Below are 21,316 nucleotides of genomic sequence, written 5' to 3'. Positions count from 1 at the left end.
CCTGGAACGCGAAGCTCGATAGTACCCTACTTTCGCTAAAGTTCAAGCGATGTGCCTCTGAGCATGGCATGTACACGCACGACCACGGCGAGCTGCGGCTGATCATGGGAGTGTACATCGATGACCTCATAATCAGTGGAGGCGACATGGAAGTTCTTGGAAGATTTAAGAGGGAGATGTCAAAGAACTTCAAGATGAGCGATCTCGGTGTGCTTAACTACTACCTTGGCATCGAAATGCAACAGAGTACTGCCGGCATCACCATCTGTCAAGGTGCGTACGCGAAGAAGTTGTTGGACACAACTGGGCTAGCGGACAGTAACCCTATAGGGATGCCAATGGAGGCCCGACTCCAACTAAGGAAGGCCGGCACTACGATGGCAGTTGATGCCACCAATTACCGTAGCATTGTTGGGAGTTTGCGCTATCTGGTAAACACACGCCCTGACCTCACTTATTTCGTTGGATACATGAGTAGGTTTATGGAAGCATCTAGGGATGAACATCTTGTGGCTGTCAAGTGCATCTTGGAGCATCTTATGGCAGTTAAGCGCATCTTGCGCTATGTGGCCGGAACCAGAGGTTGGGGTGTGAGATACTGTGGTAGGAAGAGGAAAGAAGAAGCTTGAGCTGGTCGGCTACAGTGATAGTGACATGGCCGGTGACGTTGATGATTGTAAGAGCACCAGCGGGATGATTTACTTCCTCCCAGGCGGCGCGATCTGCTAGCAATCAACTAAATAGAAGGTAGTTACTCTGTCTTCTTGCGAAGCAGAGTACATCGCCGCTTCGACGGTGGCCACACAAGGGGTCTGGTTTGCGCGGCTGATGGAAGAACTCATCGGGAGAGAAGGCGATCCTCCAACGTCATACGTGGACAAGAAAGCTACGATCTCCCTGATAAAAAATTCAGTTTTGCACGAACGGAACAAGCACATAGAGATGAGGTTTCATTACAACTGAGAATGTGCAGATCGGGGGCTTATCAAGATTGACTTCATCCGAACAGAGGAACAGCTTGCAGACATTTTCACCAAGTCTCTGGCGGGGGGTAAAATTTGAGAAACTTTGCTCAAAGTTCGAAGATCAAATAATAAGGTAAATATACATAGGTTGTTGTTTTTCGACAATCGGCAAGGATAATCGGCAAGTGAAATCCTTTTCGGTGAGAGGAAATCGTTTGACGGGAAGTTGTTGGAAGAAAATAAAAATGCGAAAAAAATAAAAAGAGAGAATTGTTGAAGACTTTTGCTTAAAATGAGGTGATATTTTCTTCTCAACAGATTCAATTATTTAAATAATTAACTATCCTAAAAATGGCCGGAGAGTGGCCAACTAAATCTGCGCCATTTCATTAAGAATGGCCACCTATAAAATTGGTAATCCATTCGACGTGTTTGTCAAATGGTCAAAGGAAGATATTTAATTAACTAATTAAAACGTGTAAATCTAAATAAGGAAACCTCAGGCTTTTATCTAACAATCTCCTCCTAAAACCTGTGTATATCTACCTTATTTTGTTTGAACTCCGATTTGAGCCCTATGGCTCGGTGTCCCTGACGGCATGTCCTCCAGACTCCACGTCTTGTTCGGCCACCTCTTCTTCGAGCTGGCGTGCCGCCAGTCCCGGTGGTTCACCTCTTTCCAGTAGGTCTTCCATCCTCCGATACCTGGCCACCAGACCATCATCATGATCAACATCTAGCGTCGAATCCGCAATCCGTGGTGTTGTGAACTCCACTGGTTCAAGGGGTGCAGCTGCTGGTGTCGGTAACGGTTCCTGATGCTGTGCTCCTCCTTCTTCCGACTCGGTGATGAGGTACTCCACCGTGAATTGATTTGAGTTGTGGTCTACCTCGATCATGTCGTTCCACTGCCAGAAGGTGCTCTCGTCGAAGATGACGTCGCGCGACACGTGAGCTCGCCCCTCTGCAGGATCATAGAACATGTACGCCTTTTTTTCGGGTTCGTAGCCGATGAAGACGACCTTCAGCCCCCTGGGATCGAGCTTGGCGAGGTGGGGACGCGCGTCTTTCATGTATGCGACGCAGCCAAACACTCGGAGATGACGTACCGCTAGCTTCTTGTGGTACCAGGCCTCGTGTGGCATCTTCCCGTCGAGGCTTTGCATTGGCAACCGATTGAGGAGGTAGACGGCCGTCATTACCGCCTCTCCCCAGAACCTCCCGGGCATCACAACCGTTATCAGTAATGACCTTGCTGTCCCAACGATGGTTTGATTTTGGCGTTAGGTGCCGCTGCATACCGAGCTCGTCGCAGTACTTACCGAAGCTGCATTTTCTTCCTGCATTCTGCCTCCGCTCGTGCTTGAATGCGCTTAATTGCTTCTGCTGCCTCACTTTTCGCTTGCAGCAGAATCAGCCACATGAAGCGGCTTTTGTCATCGACCAGCAGGAGGAAGATGGTCTTACCGCCTGGGGTCGCCGGCTTGATGGGCTAGCAGATATCGCCGTGCATGCGCTCCAATGGCTCACCGGCGCGGTAGGATGCCTGAGACAGAAAGGGGGTGTGCCTCTGTTTGCCGATGAGGCACCCGTTGCACAGCTTGTTCACGCCTTTGATTGCCGGCAAACCGTGCACCATCTCCTCCTTGTGTAATTTTTTTAGAGCAGGAAAGTTTAGGTGCCCATACCTTGCATGCCACCTCCAAGATACCTCTTCGGTCCTGGCCGAGAGGCTGACTGGTTGCTCTATCTCCAACTCTAGGATATAAAGGCGGTTTGTCGTGCACCGAACTTGCATGAGCAGCCGTCGTCGATCATCACGGATCCTAAGTAACCCGATGCTCGATGGAAATGTGGCAGCCAGCCTCATCGAGTTGACCCAGGCTCACAATGTTAGCCTTGAGCCTCGAGATGAAGTAGACGCCGGTCAGCTTGTGGTGCTTGCCTCCCTTGCCGACGAACAGGATGGTGCCGCGCCCTTCGATCTCGACAACGGAGCCGTCGCCGAATTTCACCGACCGCGAATCCCTGAGTCAAGCTCAGAGAAAACAGACTTGGCCCCGGTCATATGGTTTGATGCCCCCCTCGTCGAGGACGAGGACTCATCGCCGGTGCTCTTGCTGCTTGCCTCTTTCACCGATTTGAGCGAGTTTATTTGGAATCGAAATTAGGGACGTCAAGTAGGACTGATGTAGTCACCATGAAAAGAGCCGGCTCGTCCTCCTCGGGAGGATGAGAACAAAGATCAGTATTTATTTATAAACTCCCGGGGTAATAGCCGGAATAGCTATTTATGATACTATGCAATTTGTGAAACCAGATATACATACAATATGCATGGGATTAGCCGCTTCAATGGGATCTTTTATTCTGGTCGGAGGAGAAATTACCAAACGTCTAGCATTCCCTCACACTCGGCGCCGATGAGTTTTTTTTTAGACAAAAAAAGAAAAACTATGCCTTCGCCATAGAAAATATGAATATTAAGTAATAATAGCATGGCACTTTGAATTCGATATGAGAATTTTTTTTCTTGTTTTTTTTCTAAACCATTAGGTTATGTATCGAAAGAGTAGTATGAGATAAAAGGCATTTGCGATTTTAGCTGATTTATCGGAGGCCCCCGCGTCGAGGACGAGGACTCATCGAGTTTATTTGGAATCGAAATTAGGGACGTAGGACTGATGTAGTAGTCACACCATGAAAAGAGTCGGCTCATCCTCTCCTCGGATTGAGTCTCATGGGCCTGAGTAGAGGACCCTCTCCTTGTCGAGGGCTGAAGAGTATTTTTCTTCCACTGCTCGACGTCACGTAGTCTTTCACTCCGTCCACCATTAAGTCGTTCACGTCAAGCAATGTCTCCATAATCACGTTAACAAGGCCCTCCTCAGTGAGGAGTAGACAACCCTCCTTTCGAGGGCAGAAGAAAATGCTGCTCGACGTTCACGTAGTCTTTCACTCCGTCCACCATTAAGTCGTTCACGTCAAGCAACGTCTCCATAATCACATCAACAAGACCCACTCGTTGTAGTTGGACATTGTTAGCATCAGGTACTGAAGAACGATGACGGTCGTCGTCTCCCTAATCCCACGATGTGTGTATTTTCACACTTTACATTTTCTTCTAATCGAACTTGAGACCTGTGTATTGTTAGGTCGACGCTCTAACCACTTGAGCTATTCAACTTGATTGTTGATAAGGTTGACTCCTCCACAATGATATACCACCGATGGCTTCCGATTCAAGATTATTAGATAAAAAGCCTGTGTTTTTCTTTATTTAAGTTAATCACGTTTTCCTTCAAATTAGTTAGTTGAATCTTGTTTTTAGGCAATCTAAATTCATGCACACACATAGAATGGAATATCATACGTTTTTTGCTGGCCATTTGGGCCATATTTAAGCCCAAGATTTGTTAGCCACTTGGGCCATGTTTAGAATATAGTTTGTTTTAAATAGTCTAATCAAATGAGAAACATAAGCACCATGTTTCAGTAACAACAAATCTCAAAACTTTCGTTCTCTTCCTCCTTATGTTATTTTCTTGTGCTTTCTGTTTGTTTCCTTTTTCCAACAATTTTCTTCGGCTGTTTTTCCATTGTCCAAGGATTTCCTTTCACCTGTGGCGATTTTCTTAGTCAAAAGACATCAAGAATGACTGGATCATTGATTTAATATGCCCAAATCACATGACTGGAGATCAGAGTGGCATAATGGAAGCAAGGTGGGCCTTGAAGAAGGAAGTATTATCAGACTTGGACAACATTGAAGAAATTCTTCCACGGAAGATGAGGGAAAAAATTGTACATTTGCTTAAGTGTTGATGTGTCTGAAGATCCAAGTGACACTAACAAATTAGATGATCAGTAAGAATCCAAAAGCCAGATTCAAAGAATGCTAACACAACTATTATAGAAGACGAAGTTAAAGAACTAGAGACCTATGAAGAAGCATTACAAGATATGGCTTGGTAGAAAGCAACGGAGGAAGAATTTATAACACTAGAGCAAAATGGGAACTAGTGCTAAGACTAAGGGATGTTAAATCCATCTTCTGCAGGAGGATTTATATAGTAAAGCGTCCTCTGGATGGATCAATCAAGAGATACAAGGCTCGAGCTATAGTTTTAGGGTTCTCTCAACAATATGGACTAGACTATGATGAAACATTTAGTCAAGTGGCAAAGATCACTGTCGTACGAGTCTCTTTAGCGCTTCGAGTAAGTAAAGACTTGAAATTATGATAGTTGATTGTGAATAATGCTTTTTTACACGGAGAGTTGGATTGGGAGATTTACATGAACAACCGAAGAGATTTGAGAATGTAGTTGGAGTCATGAGTTAGTATATGCAAAGTTCGAAGAAACTTCATTTGGATGTGGCTCTACATATCCAGCGATATGTCAAAGGTACAATCGGCTATGAGTACAAAAGAAGTGAATACTACAAGCTAGCTGGATATTGTGATTCTGATTATGCAGGATACCACGATACTCGAAGATCAAGCACCGGGTATATGTTCAAGCTCGGTTCGGGAACAATTTCTTGGTATAGTAAAAGACAACCAACAGTATCATTGTCAACTACAGAAGTGGAGTACAAGAAACGACTAGAGTAGCTCAAGAAAATACATGGCTGAAACTCTTAATGGAGGATTTGCACTATAAAGTTGATTATCTGATAATACTTCATTAGACAATCAATTTGCGGTTCGTCTAGTCGAAAATCTGTTATTTTATGCCAGAAGAAAGCATTGGATGTGCACTATCATTTTATTAGATAGAAAATCTTGAAGGAAAAATACAGAAGACCAATGGTAGACTTGCGTGCAAAAGTGTTGAATACTCGTAAGTATGAAGGATTTCACTATCAATTCAACCTGATGCAGCTAATGTGGACTAGCGGGGAGTGTTAAAATATCACCACTAACCGAATAGAGTCAAACCCAATAATTGTACGGTGTATTTTAGAAAAACGATTTAGAAATAAATATACCTAGGTATTTTAGGAATAAATTTTTTAGTCTCCCCGTAAATACCCTTCCACCCTACTCATCCCAAGAAATCTCGAGCCGTCTAAAGTAAAGCATGAAGCAGTATTCTACAGACTGTCTTGTAATCTCTTCTCAATTGTTTTAATAAATTTTTTGTGTGTTTCTCACGAAGAGTTGTGTTCAAGAACCTCACCTTTCCTCCATTCCACTCGGGCATAACCACTACACTACTATCCTTCATCGTTGACATAGTAGGGACAATTGTGACGACTCTATTCGGTGTTTTCTCTCTCTTTTACAATCATCTCTCTCATTATTCTGGTCGATGATTGTTGCACGTCCCTCGCCTTAACCTCGATCATGTGTTGTCCTTACCAATCGTCGACCAAAGCCATCGTGTGAGAAAGAGAAACACAAGGACGGTTTATTCTTTATTTTATCCTTCTTTATCTCTCGAGTTTGCAATTTGCTCCTCTTTCACGATGCTTGAATTGTAGTACAACAACCATGGACTCTAATTGTAACGAAACGGAATTAAAAAACAGATGTCGCTAGTGAGGTTGTGAAAATTCCAGCAGTCGTCGAAATTTTCGGATATCACTACCACGACCTCGGCAGATCGTCCCCAGACGTTCCCTCCCTCCTCCAGCCTTTAGCCAATGTCTCGAACACCTGCACAGAGGAAGAGAAGACTAGAAAAATCGAGAGAGGGAGAGAGAGAGATTTCATAGTTTTTCCAGTAAGAACTCGCGCCTCCAACGAACTCACGACCATACTTGAAATCCTACACTTCACCAAACCCTCAGACCTCACCTGTAAGGATAGGAACCACAAAATGAAGAGAGAAAAGGATGGAAGATGAACGGTTTTGTCTCGTCGGACATAAACGCTGGTTAAACAGAGACATTCGATCTAGCAAACGAAAGACAAGCAAACACTCAGAGGATTAACACAACCATTACTCTAGGAAGAGAGGGCTAACGAGCCAAGAAACACCTTGTCAATTCAACTCTGGGTGCGCAAGTTCGAACCTTAGTACGTATAGAACAGTGGCTACAATTTTAAGCAGAGGGCACCCGCCAGGTTTGCATAGAAACTCAGTCTGTTCCAGTTCCAATCGACTCAGTGACGGCCACAGTGTGGGTTCGACGGAGTTTGTGAGAGGGACAATGAAAGAAGGCAAGGAGGAGACTGAGTTCGTCTCTCCAGGTGAAGTTCTCGGAAAAATTTCGGACTTAAAAGCTGGAAGAGGCGCTTATGTTGCCAACAACACTGTTTATGCTTCTCTTTCTGGTTTCCGCCGCATTATTCCCCCTCCGACTGCCTCTTCGGATTTGGTACACTCGTTTTCTTCTGTTCATTGTGTTTTGTAGTTTGGGATTTGTTTGTTTGTTTGTTTTGTTGTTATTATTATGAGTTTTGTTTTGGAATTTAAGGCGGTTTTGGGGTGATTTAGCAAAGGAAAGGAATTCTATACGATGTATTTCGATTTTTCAGTCTCGAGGAAGGAAAACAAGCGTTGTGGATGTTGGGAGATTCATCATCTAATGCGCTTTCCTCCGAGCCTTGTTATAGTTTCTTGGCTAGGTGATACTCTGGCGGTTTAATTTTGACGCCGTAGAAGATTTAACTGAGGTTAAGCAAGATTCATCATCATGCCTATGATAATTTAGCATTACACAATTTTTGTTTTGTTTTGTTCTTTTTTTATAAGAAACAAAACTTTTATTATCAAAGGAGAATTAGAAAATGAAGGGGAGATGAGATATGAGTACGAATCGTCGGGGAGAAGAATGCTCTACATGATCTGGGTCCAAGGACCTTTAAACGAGCTTGCACTTTGCATAGGAGTCCTCCACCATTTTGCATTCCATTTATATTTAGAAACAATGGTATGATATTGATATTGACGTCCACGAACATTTACTTTGTTGGAATAGCACACTTCTCCAATGGTATGATATTGTCCACTTTTGACGTATGCCTCTATGAATTTGCCTTTTGGGTCTATCCAAAATGTAGAACATGAATGATTCTTCACCTCTTCCAGCCAATATAGGACTTACATTTGCATTCCAACATATTCGTAGATAGTTTGATGCATGATTATAAGAAATATTGTTGAGAGCTGAACAAATATTTAATACTAATAAGAATAACTGAAAAAACTGTTTAGTTTTGGTGTTCGGTGAAGTTTTCCACGTGTTTTCTCTTATAACTCTGACTGAATAAAACAGGGGAGTCTTAAACCCAATTCTTTGGTTTTCTTCCCTTTGCTTTTAAGCATAACCATGCCATCTGAAATTTAAACCTCAGACTTCATACTGGTCATGGAAGCATGTTATAATGGCTACTTTATTTTCATTTATCAGTTCTTTTCAACATCTGTACCTCCAGTTATTTATTTATTTATATAAATCTCTATGTTGTTTACAACTATGGCTGATCTGCATTATTAGAAATCAACTGTGGAAGTGACTGGTCATAAGGCCCATGGAGCTGTTCCAGCTCCTGGATCCATTGTCATTGCTCGAGTAAGTTCCTCACTGCCTTTGTCATTTATTTGTGCATGATATTTAAATACCATCACTCTTTAATTTTAGTGCCTGCTGATGTACGGTATACCTGCTTCCACCCCCTTTTTTCTCTTTCCCCACCTGCTTTTAATTTTGGTATGGTAAACCTGTTGGCAAAAGTAATTTTGCATCTTTGGCGTATTAGTCTCTTTTCATTTCTTCAATGAAACGTGTTATTTCTTTTTGTAGATCAATAATCAACCTTTCATTCAAAAAATAAATGAAAGAATTAAGGGCATACAAAAATAGAATACCCACCAAAGAGAGACAACTTACAAAAAAAGGCCTCCAGTCTAGCAAAATAAGGCCAAACAAATAATTACAAGATCAAACTTCAGACGGAGGTCTCTTAAAACCTCTAAAAATCCTACTGTTTCTCTCTCCACAACCCTCAAACAATAGCACACATTCCAACTTGCCACAAAAGCATTCTTTTCTCTCGCAATAGAGGATGGAGCAAGATCTCCTCAACCATATCTCTACAACATCTAAGTCTGGCTAAAGCTAACATCAAGCTCCTCCAAAACTGACTCCAAACTGAAACGTTCTGTTTCTTGTTTAAAAGAAATTAATTTTGCATCTTGCTGTGCTAAGCTCTTAGTCAAGTCATAAGTAGTACTGGAAAGAATAGTCATGGGGACGCTTGTAGCTTAGTTCCCCCCTAGTAACAGGTAGAATCTTTTGCAGACGACTTAAATATGTGAAAGGGTGATTAAATTGCAAACTTGCATTGTTGCTAGGTTCGATCTGTTGCGAATCCAGTTTCTTCTTAGGAAAATAAAAGTATATTAAGAAAATACTAAGGAAAACTTTGGATAAAAACAGTCGAGTTTCAAATGGGAAATAGAAAAACAGCTTTCCTTAATAGGAGGATTGTACATAATAAACAAAAGTAGAAAAGAAAACAGAAAAAAACCCAACCATAAACGATAAGCTTTTAAATTTAAAATAATACGACAGACGGCTGTGATTATTCGTTTTGCCTTTTCAGTCTTCTGGACACTACTAATTGAGGCTTACACCTTTAAGGCCTCAAGGGTGGCGTAAGCCTCCAATACTCTTAACTCTCAACTTGTTAGTAGTTTTCTTTTTTTTTTTTTTTTTTTTTTTTTTTCCCTCTCTTAGTATCCGTTTTGATTGATGTTTACATTATTACTCTACGGAAGTTTCGGACAGTATTTCTTATTATTCTTCCATTAATTGTAGGTCACAAAAGTAATGTCTAGAATGGCATCAGCTGATATCATGTGTGTTGGTCCGAATTCTGTGACGGAGAAGTTTACTGGAATTATAAGGTTTGAAATGTTCTTTTATGAAGCTTTTATTTATTCAGTATTTTTTACATATCTTATCTCCTTTGGTGTGAAAAGCTCTTAAACCATGTTCCAATTTTTTTTATTTTTTTATTTTGCATTTTCTTGACAACTTATACTCTTATCTTATTAATTTATATTGCATGGAAATCAAATAATTAAGTTCCATGTAAATTCGGTCAAAATTTATGTTGATGGAAACATTGTTTTAGCAAGCCTGGAAAATATGCACCTGTTGTGTACCTTGGCTACGTAAAGCACCTCAAGCACTTAACATTGTTGAGCATGAGCTTCTTGCGTACGATTTGTTTAATAAATTAGGAATAAATTAAGTTAAGAAAAACCTACACAAGAACATTGTTAATTTCCTTCATTTGTTCATTTGACCTCTCTTGAAGCCTAGGTGCATGTCCCATGTCTGTGGGTTGGACGTGTGTTTGGAGCATTTCCAAGACATGGCTGTGTCCAACATTGACCCTTTGTAAAAAAAAAAAAAGGTTTCCCTGCTTCCTAGGGAACAACCATTCACATATATTGAGATAAATCTTCTGCGAGCTGGAAGTAATAAATGGGTTGTGTTATAGTCATTTGTTTTAGAAGAATCTTTTTTCTTTCTTTCTTTCTTTTTTGGTATTAGTGAGGGATACCTTGCGTACATTTCAACTACTTTCATGAGATAGCTGCTTAACCCTTCCACATTTTATTATCAAGGGAACTCGTAGGACCTATCCTTTCTAAACTCTTTATCATATAATTTAGCTCTGATTGACCATTAGGCCAACTCAGAGTGGTTCGAACATCACTCCTCTTGAGCACAAGGAGACCTAAGATTTCATTTGGATAAATCAATATCCTATCTCGTGGAATTTACTAGAAGTCTTTTGTGAGATCTTCCGTCACAAATAGGTCGGGATTGTTTTGTATTGCCATGGGCTCTCTTCATCTGAATATCAATACTAGTAAGGAGATACCTTACATATTCTTTCACTTTTTCTCAACCAAAGTTTTGTAATTCATTAAAGAAAAAAAAAAAAAAAAAAGGAAAGTGGGGTGTGCCAACTGTCAAAGTGTTTGGCTTCAATTTCTGTGTGCTTGTTACAACCAATGCCAATTCCCACTAGAATTTGGGAAGACGTCCCTTTGAGTTTTTATTGAAGGCTTGCTAAATCAGACGTGTACGACTTGAACATGGTGGGGGTGGAAAGCTCATTTAGGTATGCCCATTTCATTCCGATGTGACATTCTTTTACCTTCTTAATTTTTATGGAAATTGTTTCATAATATATAATGATGGAAGTGGCAAACAAGGAATGTTTTTGTTTTTCATCTTGTTATAATGGTGTAATTAAATAATTGAGAGACTTCTATTTGAAATGTCTTTTAATCTATTCTGTTTGGGAAATATTTTACACTGGAAGATCATTCATGCTTTCTGTCTTAAATCATGTCCGTAGGCAACAAGACGTTCGAGCAACGGAGATTGATAAAGTAGATATGCATTTATCATTTCGTCCTGGTGACATTGTCAAAGCTCTTGTTGTATCCTTTCTGTCTGAATTTTAGATATGATCATTCATACTTTCATTATTTTTCCCACTCAATCTTCCTATAGGAAACAAGAATTGGCAAGAGCGAAGCGTTGTTTTCTGGATGGGGACAATTTTATTTCATCTTTTTGGTGTTGGATTTAGTTCATTGCTCGCACTAATGAAATTTTCTTGGAGGTTTTGATTCTGAGTGTATTTCTTACCTCAAATTTCCTTGACAAAAGGTTCTTTCCAAAAGCTTTCTCTTGGAGATGCAAGGGCCTATCATCTATCAACTGCAAAAAACGAACTCGGCGTTGTCTCTGCCGAAAGTACAGCAGGTATAAACAGTATGGTACTTTCATAATCGTTGTTCCTATCTTGTCGTCTTGATCATGAAAGAGCTTGAGCCATAGATGTCCAACTGGTATTTTAGTACTTTGAATGTTCTGTTATTACTTGATTAGGAATGAATATAGATCTCCATAAGCATGCCTCTTTTTCTTGTTCTTACTCACCCAAAATACGAAATTGTATTGATACTTGGTATAAAAAAAAACATCGAGTGAAAAAAAAAAAAAAAAAAAATCGAAATGGATAAAGAAATAGTAGGTTCCTTCGTTTCTATGGTTACTTCTTATGCGGTAAGGTCCTCGCTATACATCGGAGCTCCTTTTATTTCATCAATGTTATTGTTAACTTGTACAATTCACCATCTTTGGCTCTATGATATGAACCACGACCAAGAAATTTTCATACCTCAAGGTCCAATTACAAGGACGAGAGCCAAGAAGCTACAACAAACCTTATACAGTTATATTCAAGCTATAATGAGCTCATCAAAGGAAATTCTAGAAGACGTTGGAGACCTCCCTTATATGTTATGCAAAGTTGAGTTTCAAGACAGAGATGAATTAAATGCACTTTAAGTTGCATTTAATGAACTCCGCTGAATTTATCAAATAGTCCAAGGATGACTAATAAGCACATTTTATTATTTGCATTATTTAATTATAGTTTAACTATTTGTTGTCATATTTAAGCTAGTTTTAAATATAGGAGTTAAGGTTATATGGTAACCCACATAGGTTACTATATTCCACCATTAACTAGCCATTTTAATATGGAGGTTATGAGTATTTCTCATTTACTAACCCATTTAATTTTGGAGTTACCTATCACATAGGTTAAGGTTTGTAAAGGCTAAAGCCTTCTTTTCTTTGATTAGACATTAGATTTTGGAATTAAGAATAGAATTTCTATTTTAGCTTTGTTGAGAGCTAAACTTTCTTTGCAAATTCTTGTGTTTAGAACTTGCATGTAGAGTCATTCAAGTGGTATTGATCAAACCTCTTGTGGAGTGATTCGAATCACGAGTTTAGAAACGAGTTTTCTTTACTCTTAATCTTGATCATCAAGGTAATCCGTTCCATACTTTCCCTTGGGTTGATTTCCATATCACTCTACCCATGAATTAGCTAGTAATCAGTCTTTCACAATGAAATCTACCTATACAGTAATGGTATTTAATTATGAAGATTAGTTGGGTAGCTGACCCTCTTAATCCGTTCTTGGAAGAATAAGCCATAATCCTTCTTATTCAAAATGCCAATTCTTGTGTACTTGGTTCATGATTTTAAGGGCTTGATGTAGCTAATGTTTTGAAAGGCGCCATCTGTGAAGCCCACAAAAGGCTATTGCGTTTTATTGTGCTTGAGCTTTGAAAAAACACTGGTTGTATGTAACTCTTCTATTATGGATTGAATGTTATTTTAGGTGCAGTGATGGTTCCCATAAGTTGGACAGAAATGCAGTGTCCATTAACAGCCCAAATTCAGCAAAGAAAAGTTGCCAAAGTTGGAGGATGATGTCTAGGGACAAACCTATTCCTTTTTCTTGTAGTTTTTCATTTATAATGTCGGGTATCAAATATGGAAAATCCGCACGCTTCATTATGGTAATTGTATAGTTCAGGTGGGGTCCTTCATTTTGAGACGGGGATGAGAGGGAAATGATTATTATTAATTGTTACATAGAGATGTCCAAAAGATTGACATGACAAAGATAAGGAAGTCTTCTCTGTCTTCATCTCTGTCACCTATTTCATTTCTTATCTCCATGAAATTTCTATTTATTTTTACAGGCATTGGAGCGTGAATTCTCTAGAGAATTTGTGAAAATTGAGCTCGGCAAGTGAACATTATATTATTTTTTAAATGGTCATTTTAAAGAAGCTTTTTAATGTATGATTTTCATTTTTCAATATAAACTATTAATTGACGGGATTTATTCATATTATTAGAAATTAGAGATGAACCACATTTGTAATAAATTATTATTTGTTGATAAAAGAATATATAAAATTAATCTATGTCTAAATTATAATAGTAATTTATTTATTTTTATTATAATTTGTAAAACATTTATTTATTTACTTTTAAATGTTTAATTAAGATTTAACATTCAAATATATGTATATATATATATTTGAAAATTATATTTCAAATAGTTTTAAATTATTTTAAGATTGGTTGGAAAGTAAATAATAAAAAAATAATTATGAAATTAAATAAATATATTTATATTATATTTTAAGCTAATTTAAAAAAAAAAAAAAAAAAAAAAAAAAAAAAAAAAAAAAAAAAAAACAGGCTTCTTCTTAAAGTGCCAAAAATTCCAGTGGCTGACACTGAACACACCAGATTCTCTTACTCACCTCCAATGGCTTCTCTTCACCTTCTTCAACCTCTCACTTTTCTCTCTTCCCATTCTGCCCCTCTCTTTTCCCAATATTCGCATCCGATCCGCTTCAAACCCTCCTTTGCCCAAAAGCCCCTTTCACCAAAACCCCTCACTCTTCCCTTTGCTCTCGCCGAATCCGACTCCGCCAAGTCCTTAGAACCCGACCCCCAAGTTCTCCTTCAAGAACTGGCCGTAAGTATGGGCTTCATCTCAACTTTTCCCCCTCGATTTCGTTAAGTTCATATCCAATTTTCTGTTAGGGTTTTGATTGTTTGTGGCTGTTTTAATTTTATGTACAGGACAGTTTTGATCTCTCGCGAGATTACTTCGAAAAACTTCCCCGTGATCTTCGTCTTGATGTAAGAGGAAGTTGTAGATTCGATGTGTTTTGTTTTGTTGTTGTGTCATTCTGTAGCTCTGTTCTTCATGTTCTTCGGTTTTTGGGATTGAGATTAATACCGATAACGTTGCTTTGTATGTGAAGCTCAATGATGCTGCGTTTGATCTCTCTAATGGACCCGTTATTGATGAGGTACCGTTTCTGTTCTTCTGGCTTGTATCTTTGCTTGTTTAGGCGTGTTCATATCCATTTTGGTTTCGTTATCGGATTAGAAAATGATGCTTATTAGTGATTTCTTTTACCTTGTGTTTGGAATGACTTCTGGAAGGTTAACAGTGCTTTTAGTTGCACTTTTTGAAAGAAATGCCTTCATTTCAAAGCACTTTTTCAAAAGTTATCCAAAATACACTCAAGAGAGTTAGCTTTCAAAAGTGTAACAGGCCGAGTCCATCGCTAGTAGATATTGTCCTATTTGGGTTTTCCCTTCTGGGTTTTCCCTCAAGGTTTTACAACGCGTCGGTTAGGGAGAGGTTTCTACACCCTTAGAAAGAATGTTTCGTTCTCTTTTCCAACTGAGGTGGAATCTCCCAGAAAGGCTTGCGTATAGTTCATTTTACTAACTATCGTAGAAAATGTAACAAAAAAAATGGTCAACGTAAGGACAGTTCAACTGGTAAAGACAAATGTATTACTGACTATCGTAGAAGTCGAGTGTTTGAAACCCCATATCTATATTGTTGTTGAACCCAAAAAGAATGTGACAATGAAATTATCGAGAAGAAACAAGAAAATTAGAAAAAAATTGTTAGGGGAGGATGCTATCATAAGTTGGCATTTGTTGAAAAGTGTTGGGAGAGAAGTCTCACATTGGTTAACTAAGGGGTTGATCATGGGTGTAAGGAATACATTTCTATTGGTATGAGGTTTTTTGGGAAAACCAAAAGCAAAGCCACGAGAGCTTATGCTCAAAGTGGACAATACCATACCATTGTGGAGAGTCGTGATTTCTAACATGTTAACAGAGTCATGCCCTTAACTTAACCATGTCAATAGAATCCTCAAATGTCAAACAAAGAAGTTGTGAGAGTCTCAACGGTGTAGTAAAAAATGACTCAAGTGTCAAACAAAAGGTGTACTTTGTTCGAGAGCTCCAAAGGAGTCGAGCCTCAATTAAGGGGATACTATTCGAAGGTCCATAAGCCTCAAGGGAGGCTCTATGGTGTACTTTGTCCGAGAGGATTGTTGGGAGATGAGTCCCACATCAGCTAATTAAAGGGTTGATCATGAGTTTATAAGTAAAGAATACATTTCCATTGGTACGAGGCCTTTTGGGAAAACCAAAAGCAAAGCCATGAGAGCTTATGCTCAAAGTGGACAATATCATACCATTGTGGATGTCATGGTTCCTAACCGCACCCTCTCTGCTACACATGCTTTTTTTCTTATTGTATCTCATCTTTCTTATTGTAAAACCGTCATAATAGGATGAACGCATTGATTTTCGACTCTCAACTTGAAATAAATGTGGATTCTCTGCTATAAATTTGTGATGTACTGAGAATGTTAGAATCTCTGCTTCAGTGTGGTCAAGAAATGGGTGAAATATTGCTAAATCTCTCTCGAGCATGGGAAGTAGCTGACACCTCCACTTCACATACTTTAGTAAGCAAGCTCCCCTCGTTGGTGCAATCTTTGACTGAAAATTACAAGTCAGGCAAGAACAGGACTCAAGGAAATTGATACTCAAGTATTTTGTGAAGAAATAAATGTGACCTTTGTTTGGTCTCTCTCTATTTAGGACTTGGCAAGCGTTTGATATCTGCTGGAAGAAGGTTCCAATCAATGGGACAGTACGGTCAGGGCGAACTACAGAAGGTACCTCGTAAACCCGAAATTACTTTTTCATGATCAAAGCTTTTGTGTTTATCAATCATATTGTATGAATTTTTCGAGTTAATGTGCCAAAAGATTTGAGGTTGCTTAGAAATTCTGTTCACTATCTATGGTTTCCTATTCTCTACATAATTGGAAAGTTAATGACGTTATGTATTCCTTCTCGAGGTCGAGGAAATATCAACGTGTTAGGTTCTACCCTGTAATTTTGTTCATAGGAAAATGGAAAATCGAACTATAAATCTCGTCGGTACAAAATGTTATCATTCAAGTTTTTTTAAGTTTCTTGGAAGTTTTCACAATTGTAGATTGCCAAAGCAATGAACACAACTGGAAAGCTTCTGTCTGCATCATCTGCTCCGAAAGTAGCCGAACAGCCGAAGAACGAAACCAGAATGTTTAAGGTAGGTTTGAACTTTATATTCGATGCAACGTATAAATTACAGATAAACCATTATTTTGCAGATTTGAACCATCTTGAACAAGTTCAAGTAATTGTACTAGCCCAAGCTTACCGCTAGTAAATATTGTCCTCTTTGAGCTTTCCCTTTCGGGCTTTCTCTCAAGGTTTTTAAAACGCGTCTATTAGGGAGAGGTTTCCACAGTTAAAGAATGTTCCGTTCTCCTTCCCAACTGACATGGGATCTTACAATCCACTCCCTTTTGGGGCCCAGGGTCCTTGCTGTCACTATTCCCTTCTCCAATCGATGTGTGGCCCCTAATCCACCCTCGACAGGGCCTAGCGTCCTTGCTAGCACACCGCCTCATGTCCACCCCCTTTCGGGGCTCAGCTTCCTTGCTGATATATTGCCCGGTGTCTGGCTCTGATACCATTTGTAATAGCCCAAGCCCACCGCTAGCAGATACTGTTCTCTTTGGGCTTTTCTTTCGGGCTTTTCCTCAAGGTTTTTTAGAACGCGTCTACTATGAAGAGGTTTTCGCACCCTTATAAAGAACGTTTCGTTCTCCTCCTCAACTGATGTGGGATCTCACAGTAATGTTGTTCCACTCTTCAGTTCGGAGAGCTTCAAGTTGAACTGACTGCCGATAAGGCGAACATCGGTGCAGCAATTGGTGTCGTATTTGGGTAATCACCACTCGTTTTAACTCGATTCTTCAATTATTTCTTCATTTATCAGATGACAAGCATATCCCTTTCATGTCTTGAATGTTAAACGCAGAGTAATTTCATGGCAACTGGGTCAGGGCGTTCAGAGCATTCCTGAGAGTTCTCTGCAGTATGCAAATGACAATGCTTTACTTCTAGCCAAGGTACTAGAACCTTATGATTATTTTGATTCTTAAGTTCAATGCTTAATGGTAATTTGATGATTTATATATCCTAGTCGTTGAGAGGTGCTCTACTGGCGGTTTCGTACTCGTCGACGGTTTTGTCTGCTTTTACTGCTGTGGGATTAGTCTTACTTGCTAGACAACTTAAATCAAAGGAAGAGTAAGCTTGTCTTCTTTGTTTGTGAACTCTGTAAATGTGTTGTTTTCTGTCAAAGAACTAAGCTCCTTGCTGGGGCTTTTACTGAAAATGATATGAATCTATGTACATGACAATAATCCTGCTCGGTTATAGAATAAGAGTGGCTGATATTCTCTTTGTTTTTTCTTTTTTCTTTTTAGTTTTGAATGAGAAACATGGGAATAGCCTTCTAGAGCCAAAAGCTGAACAAAACAACCCAAGGAACAAAGTGATAAGACATCGTTGAACACTCTCGAGTACGCCTCCTTCCAAATAAGCGACGGGATAGCTCTTGCAAGATTCATCGGAAACACTCTTTAAGTTTGCCTTTAGAAAACCACCCTGAAAAGATTTTAAAACGTGTCTGCTAAGAAGAGGTTTTCACACTCTTATAAAGAATGTTTCGTTCTTCTCCTCAATCGATGTGGGATCTCACAATTCACCCCTTTGGAGTCCAATGTCTTCGTTGGCACTCATTCCCTTCTTGAATCGATGTGTGACCCCCCACCCCCCTTTAGGGCCCAGCCACCGCCTCGTGTCCACCTCCCTTCTGGGCTTAGTCTCCTCACTGGCACATCGCCCGATGTCTAGCGTTGATACCATTTGTAATGGCCCAAGCCCCACTACTAACAGATATTGTCTTCTTTGGACTTTCCCTCAAGGTTTTTGAAACGCGTGTGCTAGGAAGAGGTTTCCACACCCGTATAAAGAATATTTCGTTCCCCTCTCCAACTGATGTGAGATCTCTTAATTCACCCCCCTTCAGGGCCCAGCATCCTCGCTGACACTCGTTCCCCTCTCTAATCGATGTGGGATCTCGCAATCCACCTCCTTTCAGAGCCTAGCGTTCTCGTTAGCACTCGTTTCTCTATCCAATCGAATCCACCTCCCTTTAGGGCCCCATGTTCTTACTGGCACACTGTCTGGTGTTTGGGTCTGATACCAAACTTTGTTTCAAAACAATTGAGAATATTGTTTCAAAACAATTGAGAATATGTATGGTTAGATATCTCCGTACAGTTGAGAAGTTGAAGAGAATCTCCTTTCCATTTTGTTCGCACATACACATCCTATTCTCTCTGTTCTTGTAACTTTTGTCCTTTTTTTTTTTATATATATATATATATACAATAAAGGAAATAACATTCCAAAATCTATAAAGGGACTTCATACATTTTATGTTGTTTAGCTATTCAACTTCTCTCGCTATTGGTTCATAAGTAAAGTAGTACTAAACCAGCTGATAGCATATTTGAAATGACTTTCTCAACACTTAAAATACTCCGTAAGTTATCGAAGCAGACTATCCATAGCTGTCATTTACTTAATACGTTTAGAGTATAGATCATTTACTTAATAAGTTTAGAGTATAGACGACGTTGAATGAAGATGATATTTCTAGGACTAATTAGATGCAACTATGAAAGTTGAAAATGATGATTCATGTAGCAATTGTGGATGAATTTGTTAATGGATATTGACTAAGTGTTTTTTTGTGGAAGGATTTGGAACAACAATTTGATTAGCCAATCAAATTGGTTCATCTATCCTAAGTGGGATCATATTGGAGCATTTCACTTTCAAAAATAAAGTTCCATGAACGTTGTAGTCACGGTCATGCTTGTTCAAAGCATGTTGTCTCTAGCCGCATGTCGGATGTTTCGGTCATGCTTGTCTAGGACGTGCTGTCCATGATCGGATATGCATTCCAAACCCTCTTTTACTTGCTTTCATGTTAAATAAGTGTTTAATATTTCTTGTTGTGTCAATACGGAGTTGTTGTGTCAAAATGTACTAGTTGTCACCCATCAAGGCTAAAATGCTCCAAAATGTATTAGTTGTCAAATCTTTCTACTTGGTTATATGCTATCAAAGTTGTTGTTGCTACTTGTTTTTTAGCTTATAACATTACTTTCTTTAAAATTGTTTTCAATGTATTTCCTCGCTCATATTTTTCAAAATATTTCTGTCAAACTAGGCCCGAGGCTCGAGTACACACCAATATTGTCTACAAAGTCTGAATTTCACACAACTAACTTGTTCGCTGTGTTAGAACAAGTGTTGCACAATCACTGTCCTGACAAGAGTGTGATTGTGACAGGTGTGACTGTATATACGTTGCAATAAAGAGACTTTTTCCTTTTCCAAAAGAGACCGAAAAATACTTCAAAATTTATATATAAAGCAATAAAATTAATAATAATAATAAATACTGTGCAGTCATTTTCTAATTTCATCTCTTTTTTTATTATTATTAATTCAATTTACGAAAAAAAAAAAAAAACTAGAAAATATTAAAATGGGGCCAATCGACCGTCAATCTTATAATAATTGATACTTTTATCTGCTAAATTATGTTTAAATTGATGAGTAAAAATTAATAAGGGTGTTCGTTAATTGAGGTGAGACATTTTTTATACTTGATCCAATAGTTCGGGTTGTAAATTTTTAAATACAAACAATTGTTATTAAATAATAAATTCAACCTCTACTTTTAAATATTTATTTAAATTTTGCAACTCAATTTTAATGTATATTTTGAAAAAATAAAGATAAAAGTTATTTTTAAGAATTGTCAAAAATAAATAAATAAATATATGCATTTGTATCATAAGAAAAAAATATATATTTTAATATTAATAATAAAGTCGAGCTGGTTTGATTCGATAACATCTAATTAATCTATAAATTTTTATTTATTTAACAAATAATAGATAAAAAAGAATATAATTAATTTTTATAATTTTAAGATAAGAAAAAAGAATGTAATTTATTTTGAAAGTAATCAAAATTTAAATAATTAGAAAAATAAAAAAAAAAATTCTAAATTATGCAAAATATATATATATATATATATATATATATATATATATATATATATATATATATATAATTTTTTTTTATTAAGTTTGGAAATTAAAGTTTTAGATTATCTTCGAACCATTCCATTTATCTGCACTCCACAAGGGGTTGACCCATATTGCCTTGGCTCGGTCTAGGAAGGTCTACCCTTAAGAGCACATAACCTAGCCCATGTCAGACTTTTCTTGGATTGTATGGTGTCACGGTCATGATTGTCTAAAGTGTTTTGTCTGTTGCATGTCAAACTCTTCATGTTATAATGCTTTTATCGCTTTTATGATGTATAGTTTTCGTTTTGTATTTTCTAGGAGTATGATGTTTCAAAAAATTCAGGTCTATGCTTGATAGACTGAAAATACCTCAAAATGTACTATAAGAGTATGCGACTAGTCGTCAATTATTCATACATGGTGTTATATGCTATCTAAATCGTTGTTTTTCTTGCTCGTTAGTGTATAACATTGCTTTCAACATTGTCTTCTACCTTGCTTTCAAACTCTCTTTTTCAAATATTTATGCCCTCATTTTATAAAACCGTCTTCTTAAAATAAGATCAGATGCTTGGATATATGTCGTTCGACCAGAAACGACACGAATTCGAGTTGGTTGACTCACTGCATAGTGACACTGAGCCT

The 21,316-nt window shown here is 38.4% G+C and overlaps 2 protein-coding genes across 7 annotated transcripts; both read left to right on the top strand.

Annotated features, from left to right (window-relative positions):
- The first annotated feature begins 6,880 nt into the window (after window positions 1–6,880).
- On the top strand, window positions 6,881–13,461 carry LOC147787315 (uncharacterized). 4 transcript variants are annotated; one of them, XM_087119398.1, is made up of 6 exons: window positions 6,881–7,295; window positions 8,418–8,492; window positions 9,741–9,829; window positions 11,302–11,386; window positions 11,633–11,714; window positions 12,121–12,410. In XM_087119398.1, the coding sequence occupies exons 1-6, from the start codon at window positions 7,128–7,130 to the stop codon at window positions 12,300–12,302; spliced, it is 681 nt and encodes a 226-aa protein (XP_086975524.1). In that variant the 5' UTR covers window positions 6,881–7,127; the 3' UTR covers window positions 12,303–12,410. The 4 variants fall into 4 exon arrangements, with proteins under 4 accessions (XP_086975524.1, XP_086975527.1, XP_086975525.1 ...); XM_087119399.1 differs by having other exon boundaries at window positions 6,884–7,295; window positions 12,139–12,410; XM_087119400.1 differs by lacking the exon at window positions 12,121–12,410 and adding an exon at window positions 13,150–13,461 and having other exon boundaries at window positions 6,895–7,295.
- Window positions 13,462–14,049: 588 nt separating this feature from the next.
- On the top strand, window positions 14,050–20,029 carry LOC111780489 (LOW protein: ammonium transporter 1-like protein). 3 transcript variants are annotated; one of them, XM_023660909.2, is made up of 10 exons: window positions 14,050–14,307; window positions 14,415–14,474; window positions 14,600–14,647; window positions 16,037–16,169; window positions 16,254–16,330; window positions 16,657–16,752; window positions 17,365–17,435; window positions 17,530–17,620; window positions 17,695–17,801; window positions 19,322–20,029. In XM_023660909.2, exons 1-10 carry the CDS (start codon window positions 14,095–14,097, stop codon window positions 19,407–19,409), a joined length of 984 nt encoding a protein of 327 aa, XP_023516677.2. In that variant the 5' UTR covers window positions 14,050–14,094; the 3' UTR covers window positions 19,410–20,029. The 3 variants fall into 3 exon arrangements, with proteins under 3 accessions (XP_023516677.2, XP_086975892.1, XP_086975891.1); XM_087119766.1 differs by lacking the exon at window positions 17,695–17,801; XM_087119765.1 differs by lacking the exon at window positions 19,322–20,029 and having other exon boundaries at window positions 14,051–14,307; window positions 17,695–17,957.
- Window positions 20,030–21,316: the final 1,287 nt, after the last annotated feature.

The sequence above is a fragment of the Cucurbita pepo genome, chromosome 18 (assembly GCF_057944985.1).
Source record: "Cucurbita pepo subsp. pepo isolate OVF chromosome 18, ASM5794498v1, whole genome shotgun sequence".
In the NCBI taxonomy this organism is placed as follows: Eukaryota; Viridiplantae; Streptophyta; class Magnoliopsida; order Cucurbitales; family Cucurbitaceae; genus Cucurbita; species Cucurbita pepo.
The sequence above is the reverse complement of the archived record's forward strand: the minus strand, read 5'-3'. Positions and strand labels throughout refer to the sequence as shown.